General features: G+C 37.8%; 4 protein-coding genes across 5 annotated transcripts; 1 reads left to right on the forward strand and 3 right to left on the reverse strand.

Moving 5' to 3' along the window:
* Positions 1–7,968: 7,968 nt before the first annotated feature.
* On the reverse strand, positions 7,969–13,611 carry b4galt7 (xylosylprotein beta 1,4-galactosyltransferase, polypeptide 7 (galactosyltransferase I)). Of its 2 annotated transcripts, XM_028008584.1 has the most exons (8): positions 13,495–13,611; positions 13,094–13,419; positions 12,312–12,347; positions 10,586–10,927; positions 9,711–9,936; positions 9,235–9,318; positions 9,039–9,143; positions 7,969–8,733 (listed from the first exon to the last, which is right to left on the reverse strand). In XM_028008584.1, exons 2-8 carry the CDS (start codon positions 13,144–13,146, stop codon positions 8,578–8,580), a joined length of 1,002 nt encoding a protein of 333 aa, XP_027864385.1. In that variant the 5' UTR covers positions 13,147–13,419; positions 13,495–13,611; the 3' UTR covers positions 7,969–8,577. The 2 variants fall into 2 exon arrangements, with proteins under 2 accessions (XP_027864385.1, XP_027864386.1); XM_028008585.1 differs by lacking the exon at positions 12,312–12,347 and having other exon boundaries at positions 13,094–13,565.
* A 636-nt stretch (positions 13,612–14,247) lies between these two features.
* LOC114138997 (transmembrane emp24 domain-containing protein 9) lies at positions 14,248–18,838 on the reverse strand. Its single transcript, XM_028008586.1, has 5 exons — positions 18,636–18,838; positions 16,994–17,094; positions 16,759–16,884; positions 16,364–16,510; positions 14,248–15,833 (listed from the first exon to the last, which is right to left on the reverse strand). Exons 1-5 carry the CDS (start codon positions 18,787–18,789, stop codon positions 15,684–15,686), a joined length of 678 nt encoding a protein of 225 aa, XP_027864387.1. The 5' UTR covers positions 18,790–18,838; the 3' UTR covers positions 14,248–15,683.
* Positions 18,839–19,659: 821 nt separating this feature from the next.
* Positions 19,660–23,149, forward strand: tmem216 (transmembrane protein 216). Its single transcript, XM_028008587.1, has 7 exons — positions 19,660–19,765; positions 20,190–20,203; positions 20,281–20,374; positions 21,021–21,113; positions 22,507–22,708; positions 22,813–22,910; positions 22,993–23,149. The coding sequence occupies exons 1-6, from the start codon at positions 19,660–19,662 to the stop codon at positions 22,826–22,828; spliced, it is 525 nt and encodes a 174-aa protein (XP_027864388.1). The 3' UTR covers positions 22,829–22,910; positions 22,993–23,149.
* LOC114138999 (transmembrane emp24 domain-containing protein 9-like) lies at positions 22,312–26,685 on the reverse strand (the record flags this gene model as incomplete). The annotated part of the gene is made up of 6 exons (XM_028008588.1): positions 22,312–22,834; positions 22,942–23,081; positions 23,167–23,313; positions 24,685–24,804; positions 24,897–24,997; positions 26,463–26,685. Coding segments are annotated over 5 exons (711 nt in total), but the record flags the coding sequence as incomplete, so codon positions are not given.
* Between the last annotated feature and the right edge of the window lie 1,027 nt (positions 26,686–27,712).

Here is a 27,712-nt window from a genome sequence, read left to right on the forward strand (position 1 = left end):
AATAAAGCTCTCAGTATACTAATTAGGGTCCTGTCGCTCATTTTGCAGCTTAAAATAACTTTAGATTAACAGAAATAGGATGAGGACTATGGAATCTAAAGGCTAATGAACATGAGTTTACCTGTTATTCATGCTTATTAACATTCTCTTGTAGGTTTATTGACACATGCCTTTAAAACTACAATAAAGCTCCCCTGCACGAATGATGTTTTGTCAGTTTTCCCACAGAAGCATGTCGCCATAACAAATCCTTGAAGTGTTCCAACATAAATAGCTGAGGTCAGTGTCTCCACCCTGACTGCTGTTTGTCAGACGAGAAATAGCAGTCAGCATTAAAAATTGGAACTTTATCAATAATGGTGGGATACTGCTTGCCAAAGAAGAAACCAAAACAAAACATATAAAATTCTAAATCACATGCAACTAACCACCATCTGATGAGAAGTCAAATGTCGTTACGTATAAAACTGTTGAAAACTGACGTTGGCAAATACTACAAGAAGTATGTATAAAACTGAAGCCAACTTATATGGGCTGCAGGTTAATTTCCTCTGTTGCAAATTTTGACCATAATGGTAACTTAATTGAAGACTGATTCTTCTGATCAATTACAGAAATAGACTATAATAAAAAATGTACAAATCTGACCTATAAATAAATGTAGTTGCATAATATTATATACAATTGTAGCCCAGTTCATATTTATAATAAATCTGGTTCAGGTCCCTATTTGGATCTGCTGATTTATGGGAGCATAAGAAATTATAATCACATAAAGATCCATAGCTAACACTTTTGGAGTTACAGTACAGACCAAAGGTTTGGACACACCTTCTCATTGAATTCAATGAGAAAGTGTGTCCAAACCTTTGGTCTGTACTGTATGTCTAATGGAGTTTATGTCTTGGTGGGTCTGGGCTGTTTTTCCAATAAAATCAGGATCAGCTGGTGATCACGAATAATATTGTTGCTCCTGGGTGTCTAGAGGTAGAACTAAGTTTGGCTCTAACATTGTCTTAAAGAAGTCAAAAATATTGCATATTGGAACTTTAAGCTGAGCTTCATATGCTCACAACCAATTTAGATTCTGGTTTGAGTGATTTTTTATAAAGATTTTTAACTTTTGAACTTTTAGACATGCCTCTTCCAACTGAATAATATTGTAGAGTACACTGCTCTCACCGCCATGTTTAACAGCTGAAACATTGTTCTGGTGGATAGTAGTAATAAACATAGCTTATTTTTGAACATGTACTGATCTGATTAACAACCTGAAATCTGAAATAGCTGATTCTGGATTGCTATAAAGCTTTATAGTCTGTTGTAATGTGACATTCTGACACATTTACTTTGAGGTTTTTCCCTGTTTTTGGAGCGTCAGCATCTGTTTTCTCACTGCTCTTCCAGAGTTTAGCATTTGACCCACTTCTTTACACATCAGATAGTTTAGTTATTAAGTTTATGCTAAACCTTTTGATGCAGGTACAGTTCAAAGAAATCCTTGAAAGCCTAATTCCAACATGACTTTTATGTCTATGACAAGTGCATAAACTTCCGACCAGGACTGCTCCTCGGCCGCTAACAGACGTGATCAGACAGACACCTGAAAGATTTCCGAGTGAAACATAGACTCATTGGCCTGTAATTGAGCAAATTCTTGTAAATCAAAGCTGAAAGGTTTGCAGGGGACTCCCACACACCCGTAAGGGACCCCTGGGGGGTCTTCAGCCTTCAGACTGGGAACCACAGCCACCCTCACCCAAGTTGTCAGTTAGTGTTTGAGGCTGTGCAAGCCAACAGTTATCTCCTAAACGATAATTTATGTGCTGTTGTGGAGGACAAATTGCTGCAGGAGGTACACCATTAGCTAAGCTGCATTTCACAGCAACGTGTTTTTACCTGCAGCACTGCTATGCAAAAAATGTCGTAACTCCGAGCCGGACTGCCGGGGGCTTGGACTTTATAGGTAGTAGTGAGGGGGAAATACAAAATAGAGGATGTACTGTACACCCTGCCAACAGCAACTCATTAAAAAAAGCATATAAAAATTTTCAAAATACATATAAATATACAAAACAGAGGATGTACTGTACACCCTGCCAACAGCTACTCATTAAAAAAGTATATGTAAATATTCACTGATCACTTTTCTTATGTCATTAAGAAAATATTTTAAACTTTTAAAAGGGTGTGTATCACTCATTTCACTTTTTTACATTGCAGAGAGTTGTGTCTTCGGATTTAAAAATCTGAATACAAAATAAAGCAATTGTTAGAACCAATTGTTAGAAGTGAAAATAAATTAATGGTTTAATTTGGATGAAATGGAGTCTAGATGCAGACAGATATGAAGATGTTACTGATGTGATGTGCAAGGAGCCGGCATAAGAGATGCCATGATGAGCAACATGATCATATTATCAGGTTGCTGCCAAAGCATCAAAAAGTCAGTCAAAACAGTATCAGTCCATAACTAGGAATAGAATGTTGAACATACTCTTTCAGACACAAAGAGAGTCAAGAGCCACTGGAATGCTGTGCAGACGGTTTCGATCTACTGGCATAAACAGCCATGTACGTGGAATATGCAGTGAATGATAGTCACGTGGATAAAAATGCCTTGTAGATGTTAGAGGCTAGAGGAGAATAGATTGGTAAAAGATGACAGAATAGCAACAGTTTCTCAAATAATCACTTGTTACAATCTCTGAATCTACAACATGTCGACAGACAGCAGTAGAAGACCACACCTAGTGCCTCTCCCGCCAGCTAAGAACAAGATACTAAAGGCATAGGGGCCAATTCCGTGGTTGCTTCGGGGTCGGAGCACACATGGAGATTTTAGAGCATCCACATACACCAGGAAGTCTACACTTCTCATTGATTTGCTAATGGCCACAGCAACAAGTCCTGCAAGTACGGAGAATACCATCAATATATATTGCTTGATTGGACAGGACATATTAGCTATAGTTACGCGCAGCTGTAGGCACCGTTGTGCTATGTATTGATTGCGACAAAACCATACTGACTGATGCATAATGCGCACGACTACAAAAATGGCTGTAGCTCCTTTATTTCTTAACCAATTTTTATAAAATACAGTTTGAATTAAAGCAAAGAAAATTGCAGATGTTTTAATAGTACTCCTGCTGATCATGCCTAAGCCTTTTTTTTCTTTTTACCACAGCTGTGATAGTTACACATGACAGATGAACACACCATGTCATAAATCATCTGGAACAACCTCTGCAGTCAGGGAATCTCAATTTAAAAGGAAACCTTTGGATGTGGAGGAATTGTAGATTGTCATTACAGGTTTGTAGTCAACAAACCTACAGTGCTGGATTCTTACAAAAGATTAGCATTGCTGAGGAATGTTTCCAACAAATTTCTGAATCAATACCAGAAAGAATAAAGACAGTTCTGATGGCAAAGATGAGTCCAACATGTTACTAGCAAGGTGAGTTTGACAAGATGGATGGTAAGAGTATATTAACTCATAACAGACAAATTGTTAAAAAAAAAAAAAAACATTTATTGGATAGGTGAGTAAAGTAAAAAGCAAGTTGATTGAAATGAATTCTCAGGCAGACTTCTAGAAAGGATGGATTTTTTGTTCTTGTTTATTAATTAGATCAGAACAGAGGGCTCACCATTTATTCGGTCTGCAATGCTCTTTGCAGGATTTTGAGATAATTAAAATAATCTTGTCATTTCTTTCTTCTCTCTTAGATTTTAAAATACTACCCGAAATGTCAAGCCCTTTTTATTCTTATTCAGATTTTTTAAATTGTTAAATAAAGATAAAATGTTTGTAAAAAAATGAATTAGGATGTGTCGTAGTCACGAAAACTATAATCACAATCAGAACTTTTGACGAGAGAAAGAGGGAATCTGTAACGGTGATTAAAATCCTGATTAGTGCCTCTCAGTTCAAAACTGCATGAATCAAGAGCAGGAACAGGAAAACAACTCTCCGATTGGATTTAGTCTTTGGTTTTCACCACTTCACAAATTATTTGTCACTGCAAATATTCCAAATGCATAAACTAACCAAATAAAGGATGTGGACGTAAAATCTCCTTTCCCTGTTGCTGAAATCCCATTTTTCCTGATTCAACATAGAAATTGGAACAAATTGTGTCTGTTACTGCCTGCTGCTTACACAGAGCCTAAAGACCCAATTAAAAATGTTTTATTTGCCAAGTTGACTGTTAGGTCTGGATACAGCACAACTCCATCTCATGAGCTAAATGCTTGCATTAGCTTTTGAATATAAAAAACCTTCGAATGAAAGTTTTAAAGAAATCATCTTTGAGAATTCCTAGGTACTTAGCAGAGTGTTTATCAGTAGTGATCCTTCTTTGTAACCATAGTATTGGAATAAGTGAATTATGTGGTGGAGTCTTATCTTTTTTTAACTCTACCAGCAGTGACACAACAGCTCTTAAGAAACAGCATGGCGCCCTCCAGTGGTCACACAAAGACCAACAATATATTTCTCTGCCTGCGCAAATACAATGTTGCAACAAAACAACACAGCGTTAATATATTATTTAGAAAAACTTATGTATTAACCTGACCTGTATCTCCAACATGATGAAGGCCAGGAGGAAACGGAGGGAAAGTTCATATAGTTGTCAGGCAAGAAGATTTGTTCTCACCTTTCCCTCTTCTGCTGGTTCATGAATAATAACATCTCTTCGGTAAAACTTTGTAGTCTGACAACATAAAAATTCAACTTTTTGATCACAAAGAATAAAGGTATGTTTGGCGGTATGAAGGTGAGCTTTTCAAATCTAAGAACACTGTACCAACTGTTAAACATAGTGGAGGTAACATCATGCTGTGGGCTGTTTTGATGGCAATGGTGGTACTGAACAGTACAGAATTTGGATATAGAACTACATCCAGATTCAGTATTCAAGTACAATGACTCCAAGCACATATCCAAACTTGTTTTGAAATGAATTAAGGAAGCTAATAATAAGCTTCCCAAAGTATTGACCTCAACAGTGTTTTTGTGGAAAATGCCTTAAAGTTAGTCGGTACTAAGTAACCAACTAAGTAACCAGTGAGCCAACTAGTAAACTCTGCCAGAATGATAACAATAAATTTAACTATAAATTAGGTTTATATTTGAGCCTGGATGAATTTTAGAAAAAAAATCCAGAACCAAACTAGTGCACCGTATTATTACATATATTTGGTTTAATTGTGGCAGTTGTATAACATATATTTCATTAACTTAGGTAAAGAAATGGTTCAACTAAATAATAGATTCCACAAAGTCAAATTCAAGAATGTTTCAAGAGGATTTTTCAAAAGATTTTTCAGCAATTAAAATGGTGATTAAATATAAACAATTCAGCAGGTGATATGTACCTGAAAATCTCTACATTTCTATGGCAAAATGTTGTAAAATGTAGCTTGAAGAAACATTGTGAAATTCTAGCATTTTGAAGTATTCCAAGTTTTCTGATTTTGCTGTACACAGATTCTGTGATGGTGTTCGCCGACCGCATGTGTTTGTGTTGTCACGTGAAATGTCTGTCAGATTTGGAGCTTGAGCATCCAGCAGCAGCGAAGCAGCCAATCAGAGTGTGACAGACGAACGAGAGCCCGGCCATCTGTAGGTGGACTGATGCCCACACAAAACACACGCATGCACCAGGGATGACTCACAGACTGGAGGAAATAAAAGAACCAAAATGTCTAAAAATATAAAACTGTGTTTTCTTCCGTTTCATTTATTTTTTCGAGGATAAAACCAATCAAAACACAATGACAAAGCAGGAAGTTCTAAGTATTGTCATGCAGTGTTCACTGCAGCCAGGTTGCCACACAAAGATGGAACTTCACCTTTCTGTGATTACTCTGCCTCATTTGGCCTGAGGTATAAACAAACACTGCATCTGTTTAGCGGCCCCCGCTGTGCTGAGGGAACTGAATTTCATATGAGCCACATTTATAAACCAGTTGCATAAATATTAAATACATGTTTTATAGCTTAAAGAGCATATTTTGATGCATATGCAGTATTTTATGGAATTTTTGTCTGAGCCAGAGTCACAAGCACATCATGTTTTTACATAGAGAAAGAGGTAGTCTGTTTTTTGTTGATTTTTTTTTATGAATAAAACAATAAGCTTTGATGCTGTTTTAAACACATTGTTTCTTAAAATTTAATTCTGCAGTTTGACTGGAAAAGGTTGTTGGAATCCAGCTGAGAATCATGTTTCATCCAGATGTTGGAGAACTTCAGCATGTACAGAAAATATGAACTTTTGCCATTTCCTCAGACAAGCATGTTTCTCCAAAGAACACCTGAATGATGTGAGGAAAACAATTTCCTAACAGGGACAAACCTACACTTTAATACTACAAATCTGAAGGAATCTTCTCAACACAAAACCTGCTGATATTAGGAGAGTTCACAATGGAGAGAAACATGGTGTCCACTGGTTATTTTGTTTTGCTAAAACAAAAAAGTAAAATGTTCCGTGATAATCTGTTTCCTGGTGCTTTTTCTCAGCATGGCCCCTGTGGGTTTTATTAGTCATGCAGCGAGCATGATTACAGGAATTCATCTTTTAAGTTTATCTTTGATGTTTTTGTTAATTGCTCCATAATCGAAGCAAAGTCCCCCACGTTCATTAACGACGGCTGAAAATTAAGTGCTGCCATCACATCTGCTCATCGTGTGCCCTCAGCATCTATAAATACGTGTGAACTCTCAGACTCGTCTCTGAACGCTTTCCATGATATGATATGAGTGTGGAGACGCAGCTTTATAATAACTGAGCGGGGAATTAAAAAAAATCAGCACGAAGCCGCAGCACAGAGTGCTGCTGGGGTCTATTTGTGGAGGAGTGGAGGTGTTTCTCTTCCCTCACTTTCAACAAAAGGTGAAAATTGCACCCAGAGGGGAAAAGCTTCGCAGCAGGGGGAAGGTGTAGATCCACCCCGTCCAACTCTTTGTCTCTGTCTGAAGCTTTGGCTCGTTTCTCTGCTCTAAAAACCGCAGCTGCATCGTCTGAGCGGGTTTACGTCCTCAGGGACCCCGATAAGGAACTTCAGGGAGCAGCAAGCTGCTGATATCCAGCAGCTGAGCTAGGCTGAGCTCATCAACACGTGTTAAAGCAAACTGTTACACCAGCTCAATCACAAGCTTCTCAGCAGGACAACGTCCCAGAGTAAACATCTGAGGTGGTGTGTGCCATAACATGGGCCGGCCTCAGCAATTTCTCAGGCAACACATTCATTAAAACAGATCAGAAAGACACTAGTTTCACTAGAACCAATCAGCGTCAAGATTTATTACTAATTGAAATTTTTCCTCATGTAGGAGACCATGTACTCGAAGACCAGAAACCATCGTCAACAAGAAGCACAACAAGCCTGATTTTATTCAAATGGAAGCATTTTAAGGCAAGTCAAACACTTGAGATCATAAAAAAATCTAGAAATCACAAATAAATTAGCCGAGATATCAGGAACTGTTTAGCTCCATGAAACATTTAATCTTTAGGTATTTTGAGAAGCCTGACGGTGCTACATTAATCTGTCAACTACGTCCAAGTACAAACACAATAAAACCAAAAGGGTGGCATTATTTCAGGAAAATATGCAATTGCAATTTTTTTAATGAAAAGTGTAATAATAATGTTTTCAATTGAAAAAACATTATGATTTTCTTCCTTCTTTAGCATTACATAATGGCCTTTAGTATTATGCATGTTAACTGAAATATTATATGTAGTCGCACCAGCAATTAATTAACGACAGATCTAGTAAAAAATGTAAATAAGAAAAACCAACATGCCTGCAGTTTTCAACATTTTTCTGTCTAGCAATTCATGTCTCCCCTCACGGAAGAAAACATGCAAAATAAAAAGTTTGTTTCCCAGTTGAAATGTTTAAGTTGAGATTCAGCTACATTCATCAAAAAACACAAACTCAACAAACTCTTTAATTGTTTATTTTTTTTAAATAATTGGAAATCAAGTCATAAAAATGGGACACATGAGTCATATTTATAAAGACATTTTTAACTTACTCTGGCTTTTCATAAAAAGAATAAAGTAAAAAACATAATCCTAGCTTTCCAATCAGATATTAAGAGTTTCACTCCAGATTTCCAAACTTATTCTCTTCCTTGTAACAGCGTCAGCAGGAAAAATTACGCAATTCAGTGAAGAACTTGTTCTGATCCACCAGACATTTGATCATTATTTCAAATAAGGTAAAAGGCTAAAAAAATCCTCCTCATTTGGAACTACAGTACAATGCTCATGCATGCAGGGCCCTGGGTCCAAACTCAAAACTAAAACCAGATTTGGAGCCTGAAAGTACCGGAGAAAGAAAAAAACCCACCTGCTAGCAGCATGGGTTAGGATCTCCTGATCCTAACGCGTCTCTGCCCAAAGACAGTCTTAAGGTAACATGATGCAGAAGAGCCATTTGCATCTGGCGCTCGGATCATGTACCTGGACATGGTAACACTACTGGTTTGTTTGTTTCCACTTCAGTTTGTAGATATTCGCTACAGTGATTCTGAAGCCACCAAGTCCGCTAACTCAGGAGACACCACGGCGTCTGGCTTTGATCGCACTCCAGTTTGGTGTTGATGATGGTGCAGGGAGCGCCGCTGATGGTCAGCTCCTGCCGGGAATCCACCTGGTACTGGAGGTTCGTCAGCCCACCGTCGGGGTCCACCTTAAACTGCTCCTGAAGAAAAGAGGAGGAGGTGGAGTTATGACTCATTGCCAAGCTAGAAAGGTGACATCAAATTAGCGATGCCCCAATCAGATTTTTCAAGATCAATCATAATTGTTGGTTTTGAATGAAGTGTGCAACAGATAAAAAAAGGAAAACTGTGAAGGATCTCCATCAACAGTAAGGTATTACAAGATTATTTTCCTACATGTGTCCCCAATCTTTATCTGAATTTTATAAAAGTGCATTTCTAATTTCAAGATCCTTTATTAAACTTGTTGTTTTGTTGTCCCTCATTTTCAGTAATTCTCTCTTACCTGTTTCTGAGCGGCGACCCTTTTCTGGTCCCTCTTTCTCCAGGCTGAGTCGTGGATATGAAGAAAGGTTTTATATCCCGTTGTGATGCCACTTGGGCGGAACAGCTGCCCAAAAAATTAAAAATGAAACCAACCAGAAAAGATCTTCAGAGATTATTCTAATGAAACGTCTTGTTTCTCTGTCAGTGATTTGTACCTGTAACTCTGCTTTTCTGAGCCTTCTGTAGAACTCGTCATCCTCTCTGCCCCAACCCCAGAACCGGTTCGACATCCCATTACACTGCACACACAGAAGATGATGAGCAGCTTGAAAAAAGCAAGCTTTGTTGGGTTAGTTTATCACTATTCCATTTCTGCAGCACCGCAATATTAATTAAAGTTAAAATGACATACTGTTATGCTTTCTTGATCTGAGCCAAACATGCAGCACAGTCTTTTCTTTGTTTTGGTTTGTTAAACAACCTTCTTCAATGTGGAACAGCACCATCTGGTGGGCATATTATGTCCAACCAGATAAAAAAACATGATGATGAGGATTTAAATTTGTGAAGTTGAGGAGAACATTGTGGGGGAGACATTCTCACAGTGAAACAAATACTGCTAAACCTTCCCTCCTAATGTAGCTTGTCTTGAACCTCAGCTCGCCTTTAACAATAAGCAGCAGCTCCGTACCATATGATAGTGCCTCTTTGTGAGCAGCAGGATTCCTCCCACGTAGGTTTTGTAATGGTAGAGCGGATGCAGCTCCGGCGAGGCAACATGGAAGGGTCCCTCTCTAGGGAAGCCATAGTCCAGGGCCTCGTTGAGGGGCAGCAGGTCCACGTCATGCATGGCCAGGTAGTCTGTGTCATTCCCGCTCTCCATGTAGCCCACGTTGATCAGAGACGCTCGGTTGAATCTGGAACGAGAAAAAAAAAAGAAAAAAGAAAAGCATTCAACATAGACAGGTGAAACTGAGACCAAATACAACATTAGGACTCACATATTTAAGATTCAGTTTTGATTCACCATCTTCTTCTCGCCTAATCCTTTTCACTTGATTTTTATCTAATAACTCAATGAGAAACTTAGTCAATATTTGATGTTCTTTAAAGTTCCTCTCTCTACTCCCTTGTTCAGGATGAAGAATTGCTGCCAAGTCAACAACTTTTTGACTTGGCAGATACCTTTTACCAAGATACCTTTTACCAATTTGTAATGCATGATTGCTTAATTTGACTATGCTGTTTGAAGGACGTTTTAAATAATAATCTGACATAGCTCGAGGTTGTTATCTGATGCTTTTATTGGTGCCACTGAATTCAAAAACTGTACATAAGTGCATGAAAACACTTCCTGAGGAATTTAAGGAAAGTTGTAGATTGTTTTGTATGTTGAATCAGAGATTAAATAAATCTTACAGCAGTCTGCTTCTGACTCATACAGGTTAAGGTTGTTTAGACTTTAAAAAAAGCAAATAAAAATTTACTAAAAATAAAAACTAAAAGGAAAGCTCAGAGACTGAAGGTTGTTAACGTTCATCGTATGAATGGCAGCTGAGCCCTCACCTGTAGTGATCCACCTGGTTGATAATCAGGATCTTATGGCGGATCTTCTTCTTGTTGAGAAATTTGTGCATGAATGGAACGAACACCAGCAGCTCTTCGAAGCGTTCTCTGAAGGGGACCACGAGTGCCAGCTTGTGAGGACCCCAGCTGGGGTCGTCCGCTGCGGATGCCTGTCTCTCAGTGGGACAGGGTGGAGGCGGCGGCTGGGGATCGCGCCGGTCTTGATGCATTACTGAGGACATGTCACCCGAACAGCTGAGCTGCAGCCACAGCAGAGAGATGAGCACCAGCACCATGCAGAGGCCAAACAGCTTGTAGATGGTGCATTTCCCCGACAGAAACCTGGAAAAAGCCGAACAAGAGGCCATAATAGCTTCCTCTGGGTTTGTTTAACACATGAAGCAAAGTAATATTAAAAAAGGTCAAATTTACTCAAAATTCAAAATCAAATCTGCATTTAGTGTTCCTTGGTACGCTGAACCTCAAACAGGACATTTTGATCTAATAACATATTCAGTAGACAACAAACACTGCTTGTGTCTTCGTATAATGAGAGGAGAGAAGAAAATGTTTTGTGGTTCGACAGTGACCAAAAAGTCTATGCTAGAAAGAACATGTTGCTCAGATGTTTATTGAAAACGTAGATGTTTTCCCAGGGACCACCAAATGCAGCTGAAAAAAAGGACCAAACAACTGGGTTAGAATAGCCAAGAACAAATCCTGAGCAAACCCAAACCAAAACGCAGTTTGATTGATGCTTTAAGGGAATCTTATTAACCAACACATGCAGTCTCAATGTGAATCTCCCAGCTATATTTCATATTACAAAACAAGACTTCTTGTGGGGTTTAAGTTATGAAATTATTCCAGGCAGAGGCATGGGTAAAAGTACAAGCATTGTACAGAACATCAACCAACGGCTCCCAAACTGGGCCTCACGGGTTTAAATACATTTACAAGAGCTGCAAATGTTTGTAGCTTTTAAAGAATATTTAACAGCTATAAACATCTGGTTTGGTAGTTTACAAGCAGAAGCTGTTATAAATCTCATGAAGCAATGTCTAATTTGAATTTTCAAAATGAAGTCATTTCTTCCTGTTGTCTACAGCAATCTAACCAAAGAAAGTGAGAGCAAGAGAGAAAAGTACAACAGCAGATTATGATTATTTAGCAAATACATTTCATGTCTGCATTCCTTTTCTTGATCTATTTTAGTAATATCCATTGCATCTTGGAGCTTTGAGATGAACTACAGAATTTTTACTAAACATCCTTCCTCTATACTCCCCTTAAAATAGTAAAAAAAAAAAAATAACCAATTTATTCTGTTTAGCTACAAAAAAAACCTCATCAAACAATAACTTTAGCTGGAGGATTCGGGTTCTGAAATTGGACACACATGAAGCGAGTTGATGTGAGCAGTTAATGTTCAAATTCACTTCTTTCAGGACCAAACAGACCAGAATATGTTGACTTGTTAAACCCAAAATGTATTGTGTGACTTTTATTTTGGATTCTACCTAGAAGCCAACTTCTGTCTTCACTTTACTATTTAGCAGCTGATGTGCCATTTTGGACTTTTAAAAGGACGTTTCAACCAGACACCTAAAGTTTGGTTCATTATTCCAGACAGCAGATTTGCTTTAGCTGCTTTTGTACTTCTGGGAGTCTGAGAGCCACAGTTTGAAAACCGTTGTTGAAAAACACACAGGAAATGTTTACTCACCTCTCATCCTGCTGGGGAACTTTAGAAAGGTCACTTCTTAAACACCAAAAGATAATGTGAATAAGTGAGGCTCTTCTACATTAATGTTAGCTTAAACAGAACACACCAGGGGAAAAACAAAGCCACTAATCAGGTAGGGCTTCTATGAATCAGCATCTCCTTGCTCACCAAAGACAAATATTGACAGAAAACATTCCTGGATTCTTACATCAGGTTTGGATTGTTGCTGTATGGAAGCTGGAAGTCTGCAATCCTCCACTCTATTGGGTTTTGCAAGGACTCGGTCAGTTAGGGCTTGGCTGCTTCCAGTTTTTAAGGTACCGTTCAGTTGTGCCGCAAAATATTACGAAATCGTGCAACTACTATGTAACTGTTGAATATTGCAATGACAATCAGTTGTGAGAAATGTACATTTTCTTCCTTCTGATCCTCCATCACAATGTCTCTAAGTAACCTCTCAACCAATGCAAAGATGTAGGACCTAATAAGACTCGGACAATTTGGGCCTATTAATATAAAACCTCAAACTTTTTGCGTAGCATTCACTCAAAAAATTCTACTTAAAATAAATAAAGTTGAACTTTACTTATAAATTTGAACCTACTTATGAAAACTTTGTAAATTAATTGATAGAAAAATAAGTTTAAAATCCATCGAACTGCTTTGCATTCAGGAGTTTATACATAGAAGCATGCTGGCGTTTTAAATGCTAATAATAATACTGGTCACAGTCTGAATTACTGCATCATAAAGATTCACTTTATTACTTTTCTCTTTCTCACCTTCTTTCCTCTTTAAAGTAGAGCACAGGCTTTCTTCTGGATGAATACATCATGTTTTAATCTGTTTTCAGCCTTTGCTTACAGTCTGCTTCCCAGTTAAACGCCTTCCAGGGGAAGTCTTCATTTCTCCAGATGTATCTCATCCATCCTGGACCTTTGTGAGGGACCTCTGCTCGGTGAGTTCATGCTGAGATCCGCTTCGTGCTGGAGCCGTTAGCAAGAGGAGCTAACGGGCTGCCGCAGCCGCTGTACACGTAGCATAAAGCGGTTCACACGAACCAGAGCTCCGGTGGATCCTCGGTGAACGCTAATCTGCTAAAATATTCCTATCGAGAATATCACACAGTTTTATTGATCTAAAGAGTCTCATTTTACTAAAAATTAGCCAAGAGGTGACTTACTTAGATTAATTAAAATCTGTCTGAAATCACAGAACACCATTTGATATTCGGTCCGTCCTGGATATAAATCCGAACGCAACAACGGCAGTAAACGACAAAAGGTTCCCAGGTTCCATATTATGGAAGTCTATTTTTATTCTGTATAAACAAGAACAATAACTCTAAAATTAAAAACAGTAGAAGAAAGTAAGATTTCATTTTTTATTAATTAACAAAATCAACAACGTTGACCCAGACTTAAGTTAGGGTAGTCGGTCCCCTCAGGTACTAATCAAGTAGAAGTCTGGACTCAGACACTTCTTTCTTTTTCAGCTTTCTGTGGTATACTTCCTGAAGTGTTTCGGTATCATTAACCAGTTTAAACCAATCTACAACATTTGGGACAGATGACCTCAGATTTGACTCTGAAATATTTTGTCACAATAAGGGATTTATAGTTAACCCGATTATTAGCCCCCCAACCACAATGCTTGACGTTGTGGTTGGGAACCTACAGTGTTTTCACCGTACATGTTACTGCACAATCTGGCCAAATACATATATTTGAATTTTATGTTTAAAGAAAATTGTTCCAATATTTTTGTTGCTCATTCAAATTCAGTTTTGAAAAAAACTGATTTGTGCTGGAGTTCTGTTTAGAAAGTGTAGGCCATCGACTTCCATCCTTTTCTGGGAAACCCCTCCTATGAAAATTGAGAGATGCTTTTACCATTTTCCACTTGCATATAATCTTCCAGGAGTGATAAAACCAACTCTCTGTTGAATGGTTTTATTCATTTTTGCAGTCACATTTCTTTATCTGCTTTAAAAATGTTCTCCCTCAAAATACATTATAGGTACAGAATATAAAAACTCTAAACAGTGACTTGAGCTGTTGATGTAAAATTTACAAGGAAAAATAGAAGGTGTCAGTGAGCCAGAACATCGTTCAAACCAAAGGAGACAAAAACAATTTATTCTTAGTGCAACCTCAGATGCACTGATAAAAATAGCTCCACATCTAGCAAAAATAAAACCACCAACTGTTTGAATTTATATCCCCAGATAACTGAAACCTAACAACATACAGTAATTTTTAAAGAACAAAAAACTGTAAAAATTAAACAAAAGGATCAAAACATTTGAGGGTGTTAGAATCAACAAAGCTGAGTAATATGCAATGCAAGTTTTTGAGAAGAAAAAGGGAACTTTATGTGTTTTGTTCCTTTTTCTGTAGCTAAATACCAAATAACTCAAATTTTGTCTGACATCAAATTTCAGCAAGATAAAGAAGCATGTTGGAGTAATTTTACTGAAAGCTTGGGTTCTTTAATTAACTGCAAAGTGATCTAGATTCATGAAAACAGTGCATTCACAAAAAAATGACATTTACCATCAAAAACATAAAAAAAGCTTGCACAGTTGTCTGTAATATTATATGTACTATTTCGTAATAAAGAGGGATCCAGACCACTGCAGTTATAAACTCAGCCCTCATAACATGGCAGTCGTCCTGTTGAAATTGACAAACAACGCTGGCCTTTACAACAAAAGTGATGGCACGTTATTAAAAGATGAAAACTAAAAAAAATCTTAATGAGTGCCAGAAATTTGCCAAAATTTGGCATTTTGACAAAGAAAACATTTAAATAAAATTCATAAAAGTTTTCTAACAAGTGTGTGGCATTCATCAAGTTTTGAGGTGTAAAGTTGCTGCCAAATAATTGCACAGATATGTCTGCTAGAGACGCGCGCCAATGTTTTAATTGAGAAATCTCCAAAGCTGATGAGTAGCTATCTGATTTAATCTCAAATACTTCAATCGGGAGAAAATGGAACACAATGACTTTAGGAGGATTCAAATTGGAAAACAAAGAAAAATAGCTTAACATGATGTGTAAACCTGACTTTAGTTTATCAGCATCTTGAGTGGCCAGTAACACAAAGTGGAGAAAAAAAAGGAGACACGATAAATTACTGCAAGGGTGCAAACATCAGTCTTGCACATGACTGAAAGATTAAACTTCCAGTAGTTTGGGGGAGATGTGTCCTGGATGTTTGTTGTAGATGGGAGCAAACCCCAAAAAAAAAAAAAAAAGTTTTCAAGTTTAACCTAGGTGCAGCTGGATCTTTGCCCAACAGCAGCTGCTTTTTTTTTTACTGCATCCGTCAGCAGATACCAAAAACACACACACGCTCCTTTTGAAGAGTTACACCAGTTTTTTCGCCTCGAAGAAACTCTTGAGGTGTCTCATCTGCCAGATACCGATGGCCACCAGGATGAGGGTCTGCACTATGGACCACCAGAGGACGCGCTGGTTGGTGCTCTCGCTGGTCTGACGGAAACGCTCCTCACGGTACTGATGACACACACAGATAGTAAGGGGTGATATATTAACATTTCAGACTGATTGATATAAATGACCTCTGCTTTCACTTAGTTACATCTGAATAGCTGGAATTCCATTTAAAAAGTCTCAGCGCCTCTGTTGTTTTGTTGAATCTGGCGTCTTATCTTCCTCTTAACAATACGCCATAGATCCAATATGGAAGTTTGGATGAGGAGAGTTCACTGTACAACCATGGCATAACATTTCTGACTTAAAAATATTTTTTTTTACTTATAGTTTGAAACATTCCAATATTCTGAGAACCAGATTTGTTGGTCTTCATAAGCTGGGAGCCACACTCATCAAAGTGAACAGCAAAACTGGTGAAATATAATGCTCCTAAAACGAGAATATTACATGAGGTTTATGCTCCATAAAAATTCATTCTTGTTTGCTCTCAAGAAATAAAAATATCACCTAATAAAGACTTCTTCTCTGACACAAGTTATTAAGGAACAACTGCTGCCAAAACGGCACACAGATTGCAGAATTTGACTGACCCTCTGGTAGTTCTGCTCCTTCTGGATCTGGTCCACCTGCTCCACCAGCTGCCGCACTCTGAGCTGCAGCTCTGTCAGTTTGTCCTTGGCAGCGATTTCAGCGTAGTTGTTGGCGTGTTCGCCCACCTGGATGTCCAGATGAACACGCTGCAAAAGACAAAAAAAAAACAAAAGAGAGTTGAGCAGGACATCTTCATCCAAACATCCAGGAGTTTCCACTTACAGAATTCCTGCATGTTGAGTATAAATGTCTTTAAAGTAATTTCCCTAAAAGGTTTGCAGTAGAACAAGAGCAAGAATACACGAAAAGAGTTTCTGTCAGACAAGAAAAGCAGGTCAAAAGACATTTCAAAATGTTTAACGTAATATTTGCTCAGAGTGGGCTGCCTCCTCACCAGCATGCCTCCGGCGAACAGTGAGAACTTGGAGGAGTTGGAGTGAAGGCAGATCTGATGCTCCCCGGGTGTGTGTGACGTAAAGGTGAAGCGTCCCTCTGAGCCGTACTGCCGAGACAGAATCACCTGCAGAAAACAGAAGAGGAGGTCAGACCTGCTCAAGCTACAAACAAGCTGTCAGAACTCAATGCAGTTGCTCCAGTCATTTAAACTTGTTCCTATTTCTTGTGTTTACCTTATCATCAGGGTCTTTGACTTCCACAAACATACCCAGACCCTGTGTTGCCGGCATATATTCTTCTTTCTGCTTATCATACAGCTGAGTACGGTAGTTACCTGAACAGAGACATAAACATTAAACCTTCATGATGAATTTGAGCTGGAAATAGTCATATCCCACATCTAATGTGAAAGACACTGATGCTCATTTCCTTTAGAATAAGGTGCATGAAAATCACCTTGGATTTAAAATGTTTACATTTGTTAATACACACACAAAATGATTTAAACAAAGGTGAAGGTAGCATGTAAATGTTATTTTTAGTATTAGAATGTTTTACAACATCCTAGGGAATGTTACAGGCTCTTTACTTATGTAAACATACAAAGCCCTTGGATAAACTAAAATAACAGGGACTAGTTCTTGGAAATAATCAAGACTGTTCCAGCTGTGTTGGACTTTACCAGGGTTGACATCTGTCACAGATTTTTTGCTCAACTTTTATAGACATATTTCTCATTTCATAAGAAGGGTCAAGTCACCTGGGGTAGAGGAATCACATCCCTGTGATACTAGACACACTAGGGAGGTGTGTCTAGTATCATTTGGGGATAAATTGGGAGCCTCACCATTCATGTCACTGTTTCTTTAAATCAAAATGAGACAGTAAATGCCCACTTACATTTTTTTATTATTGTTTATTTATTTTTATATACATTTTAAGTAAGTAGAAGCCTGAGGGCAGCTCCAGGGCATGCTGAATAGATTATATTCTACAGCACATTAGGGAACAGATATAGAAAAATACCAAAGTCCAATATAACATTAACCCAATCTGCTAAGAAGGCAAACCTCCATCAATGTCAAATTTCCTATTATTTTGATGTGTGCCAAAGTGTGTTCTAGTTGTAGATAGTTTGTCTTGTACATAACAATAAGCTGATTGATTGGTTACTAAATTACAACACATGTACAGCAGCGCCATGTTCTCAGTTCTCCTCCATTGCACATAAACTCACTTTATTTGCAATACCTTTAGAAATTTAGTTCTAGTGGTATTCAAGTAGGGACAATTCTTCCTTAAGCAGAGCTTGCAATTAGACAGTTTACAGAACTGACTTCCAACTAATACTGGAATGATTTGATCCAAATTATTAGTTTGCCTATAACCACCACTTTAAGTATTTCTTTAAAAGATTAATATAAATGCAAAATCAGAAATATGTGACATTTTAACAAGAAAAAGTGTGGCAAAAATTATGTATTAAAAGGTGGCTAGGAATAAAAACATTGATAAATTCTTCTTGAATTTATGAGCATTACTTTTCTGGAGTTTATGCTCTTTACTCAGTTATATCAGCCTAAAAATAAAGCACGTAGACTGCCATCTGTTCCAATCTGACATGAAACTTCCTGAAAAACGAATTAAGATGTTTTATAACTTCTTACTAATGATCGAGCAACCACCAATATACTCTGATAATTAACGTTTATATATATAAAAAAAAAAAAAAAACATGGAGCACATATAAAAACATGTTGTGTACAAATGTTTGCTGTCTGCTAACTTTTTTGACATGACAAACAGGTTTTAGCTCAATTAGCCGTGAAGCTAACTAGCCGTTAAGCTAACTCGCTGTTAGCAACAACCGCTCACCGATAATCATGGTCTCGTCCGGGATTTCTTCTATGAAGCATTTCTTCTCAGTTTCTCCGATGTGAAAGTACAACGAAGAGACAGAGCTGTAGAAAATATTAAGGAGGAAAACTGAAAACACAATCGAAAGCTGCATCCTGACCCGATGTGACATCTTAGACCACAGATCGAACTGAGAACGAGCAACGACAGTATTGTGCCACGTAAACCCTCGTAGATCCCTGGCCAATCAGCGCGCCGCAGGAGCATGCTAGATGTTGTAGTTTTTAAGCTTCATTTAGTAGTTCTTTACGAATCACGCCTTTCACACTGCTCTACTTTAGTTTGAAGGGCGTTTCGACAAGATTAGCAGAATAAACGAGTAAAGCTTATAATGTTTAGTGTGATTACAATTCCCCACCCTACTGGAATGGAATAAAATTAGGAAATCGATCGTTTGATTATTGTTGTTATTCTTAAAGGTGCCAAAATTCACTGGATAAAATAAATCAATACAGAAATAAAAAACAATCAATCATTGAAACTATTTAATAAATAAGAAATGCAATCATTTTATTTGATTTCATTATATAGTTTCTTTTCTATCTTGCAGAGAGCAACTGGCAAATCAAAGCAACAAAAATAAAGACACAGTCTACTACCTTAATATCAGCCATCCTTTCACTCTCCTTTCTTTATTTTCTTTGTTTATTTATTTATTCGTTTATTTTTTGTCACAAAACATGATGTCGATAGATTTAATAATATAGATTTAATAATACATGATTTTCTGTGCGAGAAACAAATAAAACCTTGTAAATGTGTAAAAGATGATGAAACTGTAGAGCTTGTTCTATTGCACTGTCAGCAGCATATTAAATAACATTTGAGAAGGGGTTAATTATAGTCTTGCGGGTTCTACATAATTCCGATTTGTTTGCAAGAATATGAATAATTTAATTTAATCCAAAATTGTAGTACGTGGCCTTCCCACCGCGACTAAATGCGGACCAGAACTCTTTCTGTAACTCCTTCACTCCAGAAGATGGCAGCAGTGCAACCTCCGGATGCAGCGCTTCAAGTAGAAGAAGAGATTGAACAGTTCCCAAGCCATTCCCATAGCAACCAGGCGGATTCAAACATGGCGCACGGTGAGTTTCAAGCTTTGCTGTTCATTTCATGTCGTTATAGGCATTTTACATTAACCGAATGTTTTTGAGCAACACCTCGGACATTTGGAATACATTTTTAAATAAACGGACGATACTTGAAGTGAAAACAAAGGAAGATTGGCGGTTCCTTTATTTAGCGACAACAAATAGAAGCAGATTTCTTACGAACTGCCATAATGCTATGTAACGTTTTCATACAAGTTTATTAAAACGTCGGGCCATTTTTTGTAGTTTAGATTTTGATTAATTAACTCAATATTTTTGATGCACACATTTGCCTATGTTTTCAGCCAACACCGAAAAGAGATTACTGTAGACATTTTTTTTTTCTTTGTATTTACCAAAAACAAAATAATCGTCCTGAATAACCGTCGCATTTTCCAACTTTCCTCTTTTTCTTCAGGGAGCCAAGCAGTCGTATCCTTTGCAATAAAACTAACTCAGATCTACCGTTTTCAGTTGTCTTTTTTGGTCCTTAACCGTCCTTTTCTCAGTTATCTTCAACACCTTTGCAGGTTCTTCTCTACCTGAACAGCTGGTACTTTTCTGCCTTCTACTTGGCAGAGATCCTCATGTTCATCTACAAAGGTGAGATGAATGTTTCACATTCAGGGCAGCAGGGATAAATACAAATCCATTGGAAGCTACTCCTGCAGAAAAAAAAGAGGAGAAACAGAAAATTGGAACTTCTCTTGATTTTAAAAGCTCATACCAAGTTGTGTACACTTTGCCCCATTAATTCTTCATGACTGAGATTCAAAAGGTGTTGGAAACCTTCCTCTGAGATTTTGGTCCATATTGATGATTTGAGCTTTGTGGCATCCTGTTGGAAAGCTATAATTATACTCCTGTACCAAATTCTGATACTACCATCTGGATTCTATAGTTGCAATCAAGACACAACATCACCAAGCAAGATTTCCCCAAAGTTTAATCTAAATTTGAGCTTGGATGAATTGGACCCTCTTTTCCTTTAGCCACTCTTACCTTATTGCCATCTTACACCAGTCAGTCCATTCTTCTCTGAAATTGAAATGGCATTTTTATGCACTCACTTACGATCGGAAGTAATTCACAGTGAATGAGTCTCAATGTTTACAAAACTGTCTGTAACTGGTGTCACTCAAGATGAGAGCAAATCACTTATAAACCAAAAGGTTTGTCTTGTGGTTGTAAATACACACCAATATTGAACATGACTGTGGTTGCTATCTTATGACTTGTCTGTATTTAGGAATTTTACTGCCATACCCAGCAGATAATCTGGTCCTGGATGTGGTGCTGCTGCTGCTCTTCCTCGCTCTGGAGACTCTTCGCATTTTCTATGGTGAGAGACAAATGCACGAAACAAACTCTCAGATGTAGACATCTGAGAGTTTGTAGACTTCTTAACAAGATAAAGTGTATTTGGTCGGTAAATGGTGTTCCATCCCTGCATTGGGTGATTAAACCAGATGTTTTATATAAGAATTTAGATTACATGCCTGATAAATTGGATTGAAACTAGTTTTATTTTTATTTCAGAAATTTGGATCATCCTAGATTTTTGGTAATGACAGAAATCACCTCAATGTATAGATATATTTTCAAAACAGAAATCTATGTTCAGTATCCCTACTTTTAATACAGTGCATTTCGGGAACTGAAGCATCACATTTGTTCAGATTCTGATGTAGACAGTGAAATCTACATCACAATGGTTAACCATCTTAAATATTGATTACACACAGAAATTAAACTACAACTCAACAACTGGAAGATGAATCAGTATTTTCCTTTGATCCCTGCAACATCTGAACTTTAGAAATACTTCACATTTCATGCAATTTGTAACTGTTTTGTTCTTATTTCTTTTTCACTATGACACCGAATTTGATAAAATTTGTGCTCCTTTTCTGTTGCTTTTGCTGTCGCATCAGTTTTGGTTGTCATGGAAAATTTATTTTATGTCCAATCACTGAATTTCCACATTTGATTTCATTTTTGTTACTAAATATGTTACATCCAAATGCAACAACATTTACAGTCTACAGTCCAAACAACAGAACTGACAAATTTTCATTTGACTGATTCTAATTTGTGATGTGCAGATACTGAAATATTGAATACTTAGCTATTCATTAAATGTATAAAGACTAAAAATGTCCAGTCCTTATTCTAGAAATGCATTAGCCGACAGTATGTACTGATGCACTTGTTGAATTTTGTACTAAATCAGATAAAGGTTAGGGACATAAGCTTTGGTGGATAAATGGAGCCAATCTTAAAATTCCTACATTTCAGTTGAATTTTAAACCATCACTTGCTTTTGTGCTTCAAACAAAAAAGAAGTTAGTACAAGCAGATCAGCTCTCACAGAAATCTAGAAATTGGTATCAACCAGGAAAAGTCAGACCAGTCCATTTAAAGTCCTGTGTTGGTGGAAAAGATAAAAATATTTTCACCTTTACAGACTTCTGTTTTTGTTTTTTGTTACATTTAAATGTTTCAGATCAAACAAATGTTAATATCAGACAAAGACAATCTGAGTAACTACAAAACACTCATTTTATTGAATTATTGTTATTTGCACTTATTATAAAGTTTTACACTTATTGGAACATCTTTATATCTGTAATATTTAAACATGTTTAGTTAAACAGATGGCTTTTTCACAGCAGCAGCAGACAGGAACAAACATCAGTCTTTCCCTCTGACTGTCTGCCGTATTTTTCCTCCAGGTTGGAAGGGGAACCTCTGCGAGCGCTCTCTGTCTTCCTGTGTGTCCCTCTTCATCCTGTTTCCCTGCACAGCGCTGGCCGTTTACTACCTGCTGCTGCAGACGTTCGTGCTGCGGCTCGAGTTCATTCTCAGCGCGGTGCTGCTCTGCTTCTATGGCCTCGAGTTCCTGCTCTGTGTTATCTCCATCTCTGCTTTCTCCAGGTAAACAATGGTTTCTCCAGCACGCCACTATAGGACGTCTCAGTTGGCTTGGGGGTGAATCTTTTTTAATTTTCAGTTTGGTCTGTGTTGCGTTTCCTCTGCAGGTCCAGAGTTTACTGATGTCGCCTGGAACACAACAGGAGGTGTCAGCAGCTTTCTTCAGACAGAAAACACCGTAACTTCCTCCAGGAGGAAATTTAATGTAAATATGTTTGGGATATTTTGTCTTTTACTCTGAACAGTAGCTGTGATCTCAGCAGCTGTCTGTGATGCTTATGATGAAGGTCACCACAAAGATGCAGCGAATGATGGGCCACCAATAGATCCACATGTTGATGTTGTGGATGATGGCGAGGAAGTCTTCATCTCTGCTCTGTGAATACCAACATAAGTGTTTTTTATTTTTTTTTAAAAATGCATGTATATAAAATAACTCTGCAACCAATGGCATCACTGACCCTTTTGTAGCTCAGCTCCTTCTGGATGTGTTGAACCTGTGCAGACAGCTGTCTGACTCTCAGCTGCATCTGCGTCAGTAGTTCTCGTTTATGGATCTCTGCGTAGTTGTTGGTGCGTTCACCCGATCGGATGTCCATGTGAACCACCTGCAACGTGACACCAATGTTTAAACAGTTTGCCAGTGAATCACTTGATAAATAGTGCAACAAAGTGCAGCCGAACAAAGTGCAGCTAGAAGTACAACCAATTATTTCCCTCCAAGATTGGTTCTCAGACTTCTTTTTTTTGTCATTTCACGTGGGCATTTCTACTTGCCACTAAAAATGGCAAGTAGCAAAGACATTTTACTCTCTACTTCTATCAGAGGAAAAGCCTGCCAACTCTCACTCACAGATGAACTGTCTCATCTCCCTGCATCAAATGCCTGAATTGATTTCTATGCCAATGATATTAAGTTGCACTTCAGCGTCTTTACCTAAATAAAGTTCTCTCTGAACAGCTAAATCTTGCACTGTCCAAATATGGCTAAATTTAAGCCATTAAATCTTACTCTTCTCATCAGTAACTATAATATAAACCCTAAAGCTGGGTTATAACTACATACACTAGTATGTCCGGTTACACTTTATTTGACGGGTTGTGAATAAGACTGTCATGACACCGTCATAAACATGAGTCAGTCTTCATGAATATTTATGACTGTTGTCATAGTGTCATTCGGTAAATCATGACACTTTTTTTTTTCTCCTAAGAGTTTTTGCGGCGCTAGTGGCTCGTATTTTTACGACAGTAGGCAGACAGGAAGGAGGGTGAGGAGAGGGGGTAAGACATGCGGCAAGGGTCGTCGGGACCGGGAGTCTAACCCACGACGTCCGCGTCGAGGACTAAGGCCCCCTGCGCCACCACAGCACGCCCCAAATCATGACACTTTTAATACAAAGTTGACATTATTCAAAATGTCTTTGTTATGAATACTTCTGATTATGTCAGATCATGATTTCTTGTTTAATGTCAAGTTGTCATAACAAAGACATTTTCAATAATGTCAACATTGTATTAAAAGTGTCATGATTTACTGAATAACACTTTATGACAACAGCCATACATATTCATGAAGACTTACTCATGTTTATGACGGTTTCATGACAATCTTATTCACAACCCATCAAATAAAGTGTTACCATATGTCCTAATTTAGAAACATTTCCTTTTCTTCTGCTACCTTATATAAACACATTAAATCCTTCTTAAAACTGCATAGGCAAGTATTTGTGTTTCATAGAATTAGTGTGTTAATGCATTACTGAATCCAGAAGTATTTTCATATTTAATTAAGTAAAATTAATTACGGTAAGTAAAATTCCTCCGGTATCCCCTTAAATATACTCCCATCATATGGTGCCTATATGTAAAAAATATGCAGCTGAAATGTTTATAAAATTCCATAGCCTGGCAAGTATTTTCTATTTCCTAGTTAATTAAAAGTTAATTTAAACTCAAGTGACTTTTCCTCTCACCACTATTAAACCTGCAGTCAGCAGCTGTGATAAACTTGGCTGAAGGCAGATCTTGTGTTCTCCTGAGGTAAATGATGTGAAGTTAAACCTCCCATCGGTTTCCTTCTGAGACAGAATCAACTGTGGGATAAAAAGAGACAAGTTCTGTGAAATAAACATGAAATTAGAAACTAATAAAATAAACGCCCTGCTTTAGAATATAAAACCCAAACCTTATCAGTAGGATCTCTGGCTGCAACAGACAGGGTGAGATTCTGAATGGCCGGTAGATACTCATGCTTCTGTTCATCATAAAGCTGCGTCCAATAATCACCTGAAGAGAAACAGTAGATATTGTTTTACTAAACCTAATCATATTTTCTAACAAATATAATAAGCATTTTCTTTTGGTAAATGCTCAACATCAGTCAGTTCCTGTTTCTGTCTGCACTTTGACTGGGCCATTCTTTACACATGAACAGGCTTTGATCTGTTCCATCCCACTATGGTTTGGCTCTACGTTTATGGTTGTTGTTGTGATGAAAGGTGAACCTCTGTCGCAGTATTAGGCTTCTTCTAACAGAATTAATTTCAGGATTGTAATGGATTTAGCTCTGTACATCTTCCCATTATTCTAACCAGCTTCCCTGTTCTTGTCGATAAAAAGTCTCCTCACCGTCACCGTTTCACCCTACGTGTACTGTGGGTAAAGTGTGTTTGTCACTATACATTTTATATTTAGACCACAAATGCTCAATTTTAGTCCTATCTGACATGATCATAAGAAATTATGTTTGCTGTGCCCCCTTTTTAGCTTCTGACAAACTGCAGTGAGACTTCCTGTGGCTTCCTTTAACCAATACTGTTATTTTTATCCCTCTTACTTTAAAATAACATTTCTGGAATGCACAATAGACAGCTGATTAACAGGCTCTTGCTGAATTGCAATCATCTGAATCAGACGTCTTAAATCAGGGAAACATATAAAACACTTGATCGCTCTAAATTCTCCTTAGGTGTGAGTGTGTGCATGCATGATTGTCCAGTCTGTCTCTGTGTTGCCCTGGCTTACGTATTCCATCATGTTGGCTAAATAACTGTTCTGTTCTTCAAAACAGTAAAAAGTTGGTTTTTTTTTTAAGATGTCAATTTAGAGTCCAACCACATAGTGTAGGTAGCCATTTATTTATCTACTGACGTCACGGTGGGGAGGCGGTGCCCATCTTCTGCATTATTGCGCAAGAGGTGGCCGACGCATACACAAGAAGCCAGAGGGAGAATCTGTTTAGTTTTTTTGTTTGTTTGTTTTTGTCAGTGGTGGAGCAAATTTAAGTAATTGGCTTCATGTATATGTCAGACATCACGACTCACTGAAATCTGTAATCTTGCATTTCATAAAATAACTATTAAAGTATTAAGATGACGAACATTACTTTTATGTCCCATTTACATGATCTATAATCAATTACGTTTTTGAAACGTAACTCTTTTGCTAGTCAGCACAACTGCTGTAGATGTTGGACGAAAACATCTTCCTCTTTGTCATGACTTTGGAATGCAGCAAATGCCTCAGTTCCTCTGAAACCAAAGATTTTCACGTTTCGATCACCAGAAAAAGTCGTTTGCAAACTTCACATTCATCAATGCTTTTTTGTAGTCACCGTTTCTACTCCGCGAACAAGTGTATAGACAAAAGATAGTTGTTGATATTTTTGATGAACTGTGTAAGTTTTAGTTTTTAGCGATTTTTTTTAAGGTTTACTAATTGACCTTGCTGGACGTTTTTGTGATAAACTCACCGACAACAACCGTGTCTGCTGGGATTTCCTCGATGAAACACTTTTGCTCTCCTTCTGCCATATGAAAGTACAGAGAAGAAACCAAACCGAGACAAAAATTCACCAGAAAAACTTTCAACATAAACCGCTGAGAAGAGCCTGACTCCATGTTACTACCGATGCAATATAATCTTCTACTTCTCCTCGACGTTTTTTGGTGGTTGACATCAACGAAATTGGTGCATTACCGCCACCGACTGGTAAGGAGTGAGGACCACTATGTCGATCAAGAATTAAATTCTGTTATAACTTTGATAATTTAAGTTCACAAAATATTATCTGATATATTTTTTACTTTTCAAGCTATTTCTAAATAAATCAACAAAAGTTTAACTTTAATTCTATTTCAGTTTTGAATCAATTATTTTCTTTCTTCCACTTAATTTTAACAGTGCTGCATGTTCCATTGCCTCATCAGCTCCTCAGTATTTACACTTACTACTGTAATGTTCCCCTAAAGTAAAATAAAGAGTGTTGCCCAAATGTGAGATGAGAAATAATTGCATTTTCTCTCCTTTTCCTCCTTGTACTGCTCATTTCTCCATTTTTTTCTCTTAATCTAATTTTATAGAACCAATGTTCACAGTCTGACCAAAATTTCTAGTATCTTCCTTTTTTTCCCCATCAAGGTTTTACTGTTTCTTGGGTTGGATGAGCTAAGGTGATTACCAGATACAAGATCAGTGGTACCTGCTTGTTGTTGTTGATGTCCTTCATATGTGCGCTCGTTGGTGCTGCTACAATGTAGGAGGTCTTGCAAAGGTATGGCTACCTTCTTATAGGTAAAAGCTCATGTTGCCTACATACCCTACTATGGCCTACAGTTGATCTGCATAGCGCAACTGTGGTCTGCAGCTCCTCAGTGGTCTGCAGCTGATATCTTTGGACCTGCAGGTTTTCGTTCCTTGCTCAGATTGATTTTGTTTTTCACTTATACTGCTGAGAGGGACACTGTAGTGGTGGTGAAGAGTGGCTCTGTGAATGGGGTTGTGACGGTAAAGAATCCTCTGAAGGAGGGCAAGGAAGAACCATCCAGCCTGAGAGGAGTTAAGTTACCTAGGGGCAGCAGACTGGGGTTAATGATGGAGGGGTTTGCTGCAAAGAGGATTTGGATGGAGGAGAGATAGTTGTTTATTCAAACCATTTTTCATCTCGCCTCTCCCTGGGAGTTTGATTTGCCTTATTTTAACCTCCATGTTAAACAAATATTA

Source organism: Xiphophorus couchianus, chromosome 23 (assembly GCF_001444195.1).
Source record: "Xiphophorus couchianus chromosome 23, X_couchianus-1.0, whole genome shotgun sequence".
Taxonomy (NCBI): domain Eukaryota; kingdom Metazoa; phylum Chordata; class Actinopteri; order Cyprinodontiformes; family Poeciliidae; genus Xiphophorus; species Xiphophorus couchianus.

Excerpts from the sequence above, each read along its gene's own strand:
- b4galt7 (XM_028008584.1), bottom strand. The coding sequence starts at position 13,146 with ATGATGTATTCATCCAGAAGAAAGCCTGTGCTCTACTTTAAAGAGGAA. Across the intron at positions 12,348-13,093 it reads TACTTTAAAGAGGAAAGAAG|AAGTGACCTTTCTAAAGTTC; the intron begins GTGAGAAAGAGA and ends TTGGTGTTTAAG. Across the intron at positions 9,319-9,710 it reads CAAAGAGGCACTATCATATG|TGTAATGGGATGTCGAACCG; the intron begins GTACGGAGCTGC and ends CTGTGTGTGCAG.
- LOC114138997 (XM_028008586.1), bottom strand. The coding sequence starts at position 18,789 with ATGTCACATCGGGTCAGGATGCAGCTTTCGATTGTGTTTTCAGTTTTC. Across the intron at positions 17,095-18,635 it reads GGACGAGACCATGATTATCG|GTAACTACCGTACTCAGCTG; the intron begins GTGAGCGGTTGT and ends GTCTCTGTTCAG. Across the intron at positions 16,885-16,993 it reads TCAAAGACCCTGATGATAAG|GTGATTCTGTCTCGGCAGTA; the intron begins GTAAACACAAGA and ends TGTTTTCTGCAG.
- tmem216 (XM_028008587.1), top strand. The coding sequence starts at position 19,660 with ATGGCAGCAGTGCAACCTCCGGATGCAGCGCTTCAAGTAGAAGAAGAG. Across the intron at positions 20,375-21,020 it reads CCTCATGTTCATCTACAAAG|GAATTTTACTGCCATACCCA; the intron begins GTGAGATGAATG and ends GTCTGTATTTAG. Across the intron at positions 21,114-22,506 it reads GACTCTTCGCATTTTCTATG|GTTGGAAGGGGAACCTCTGC; the intron begins GTGAGAGACAAA and ends TTTTTCCTCCAG.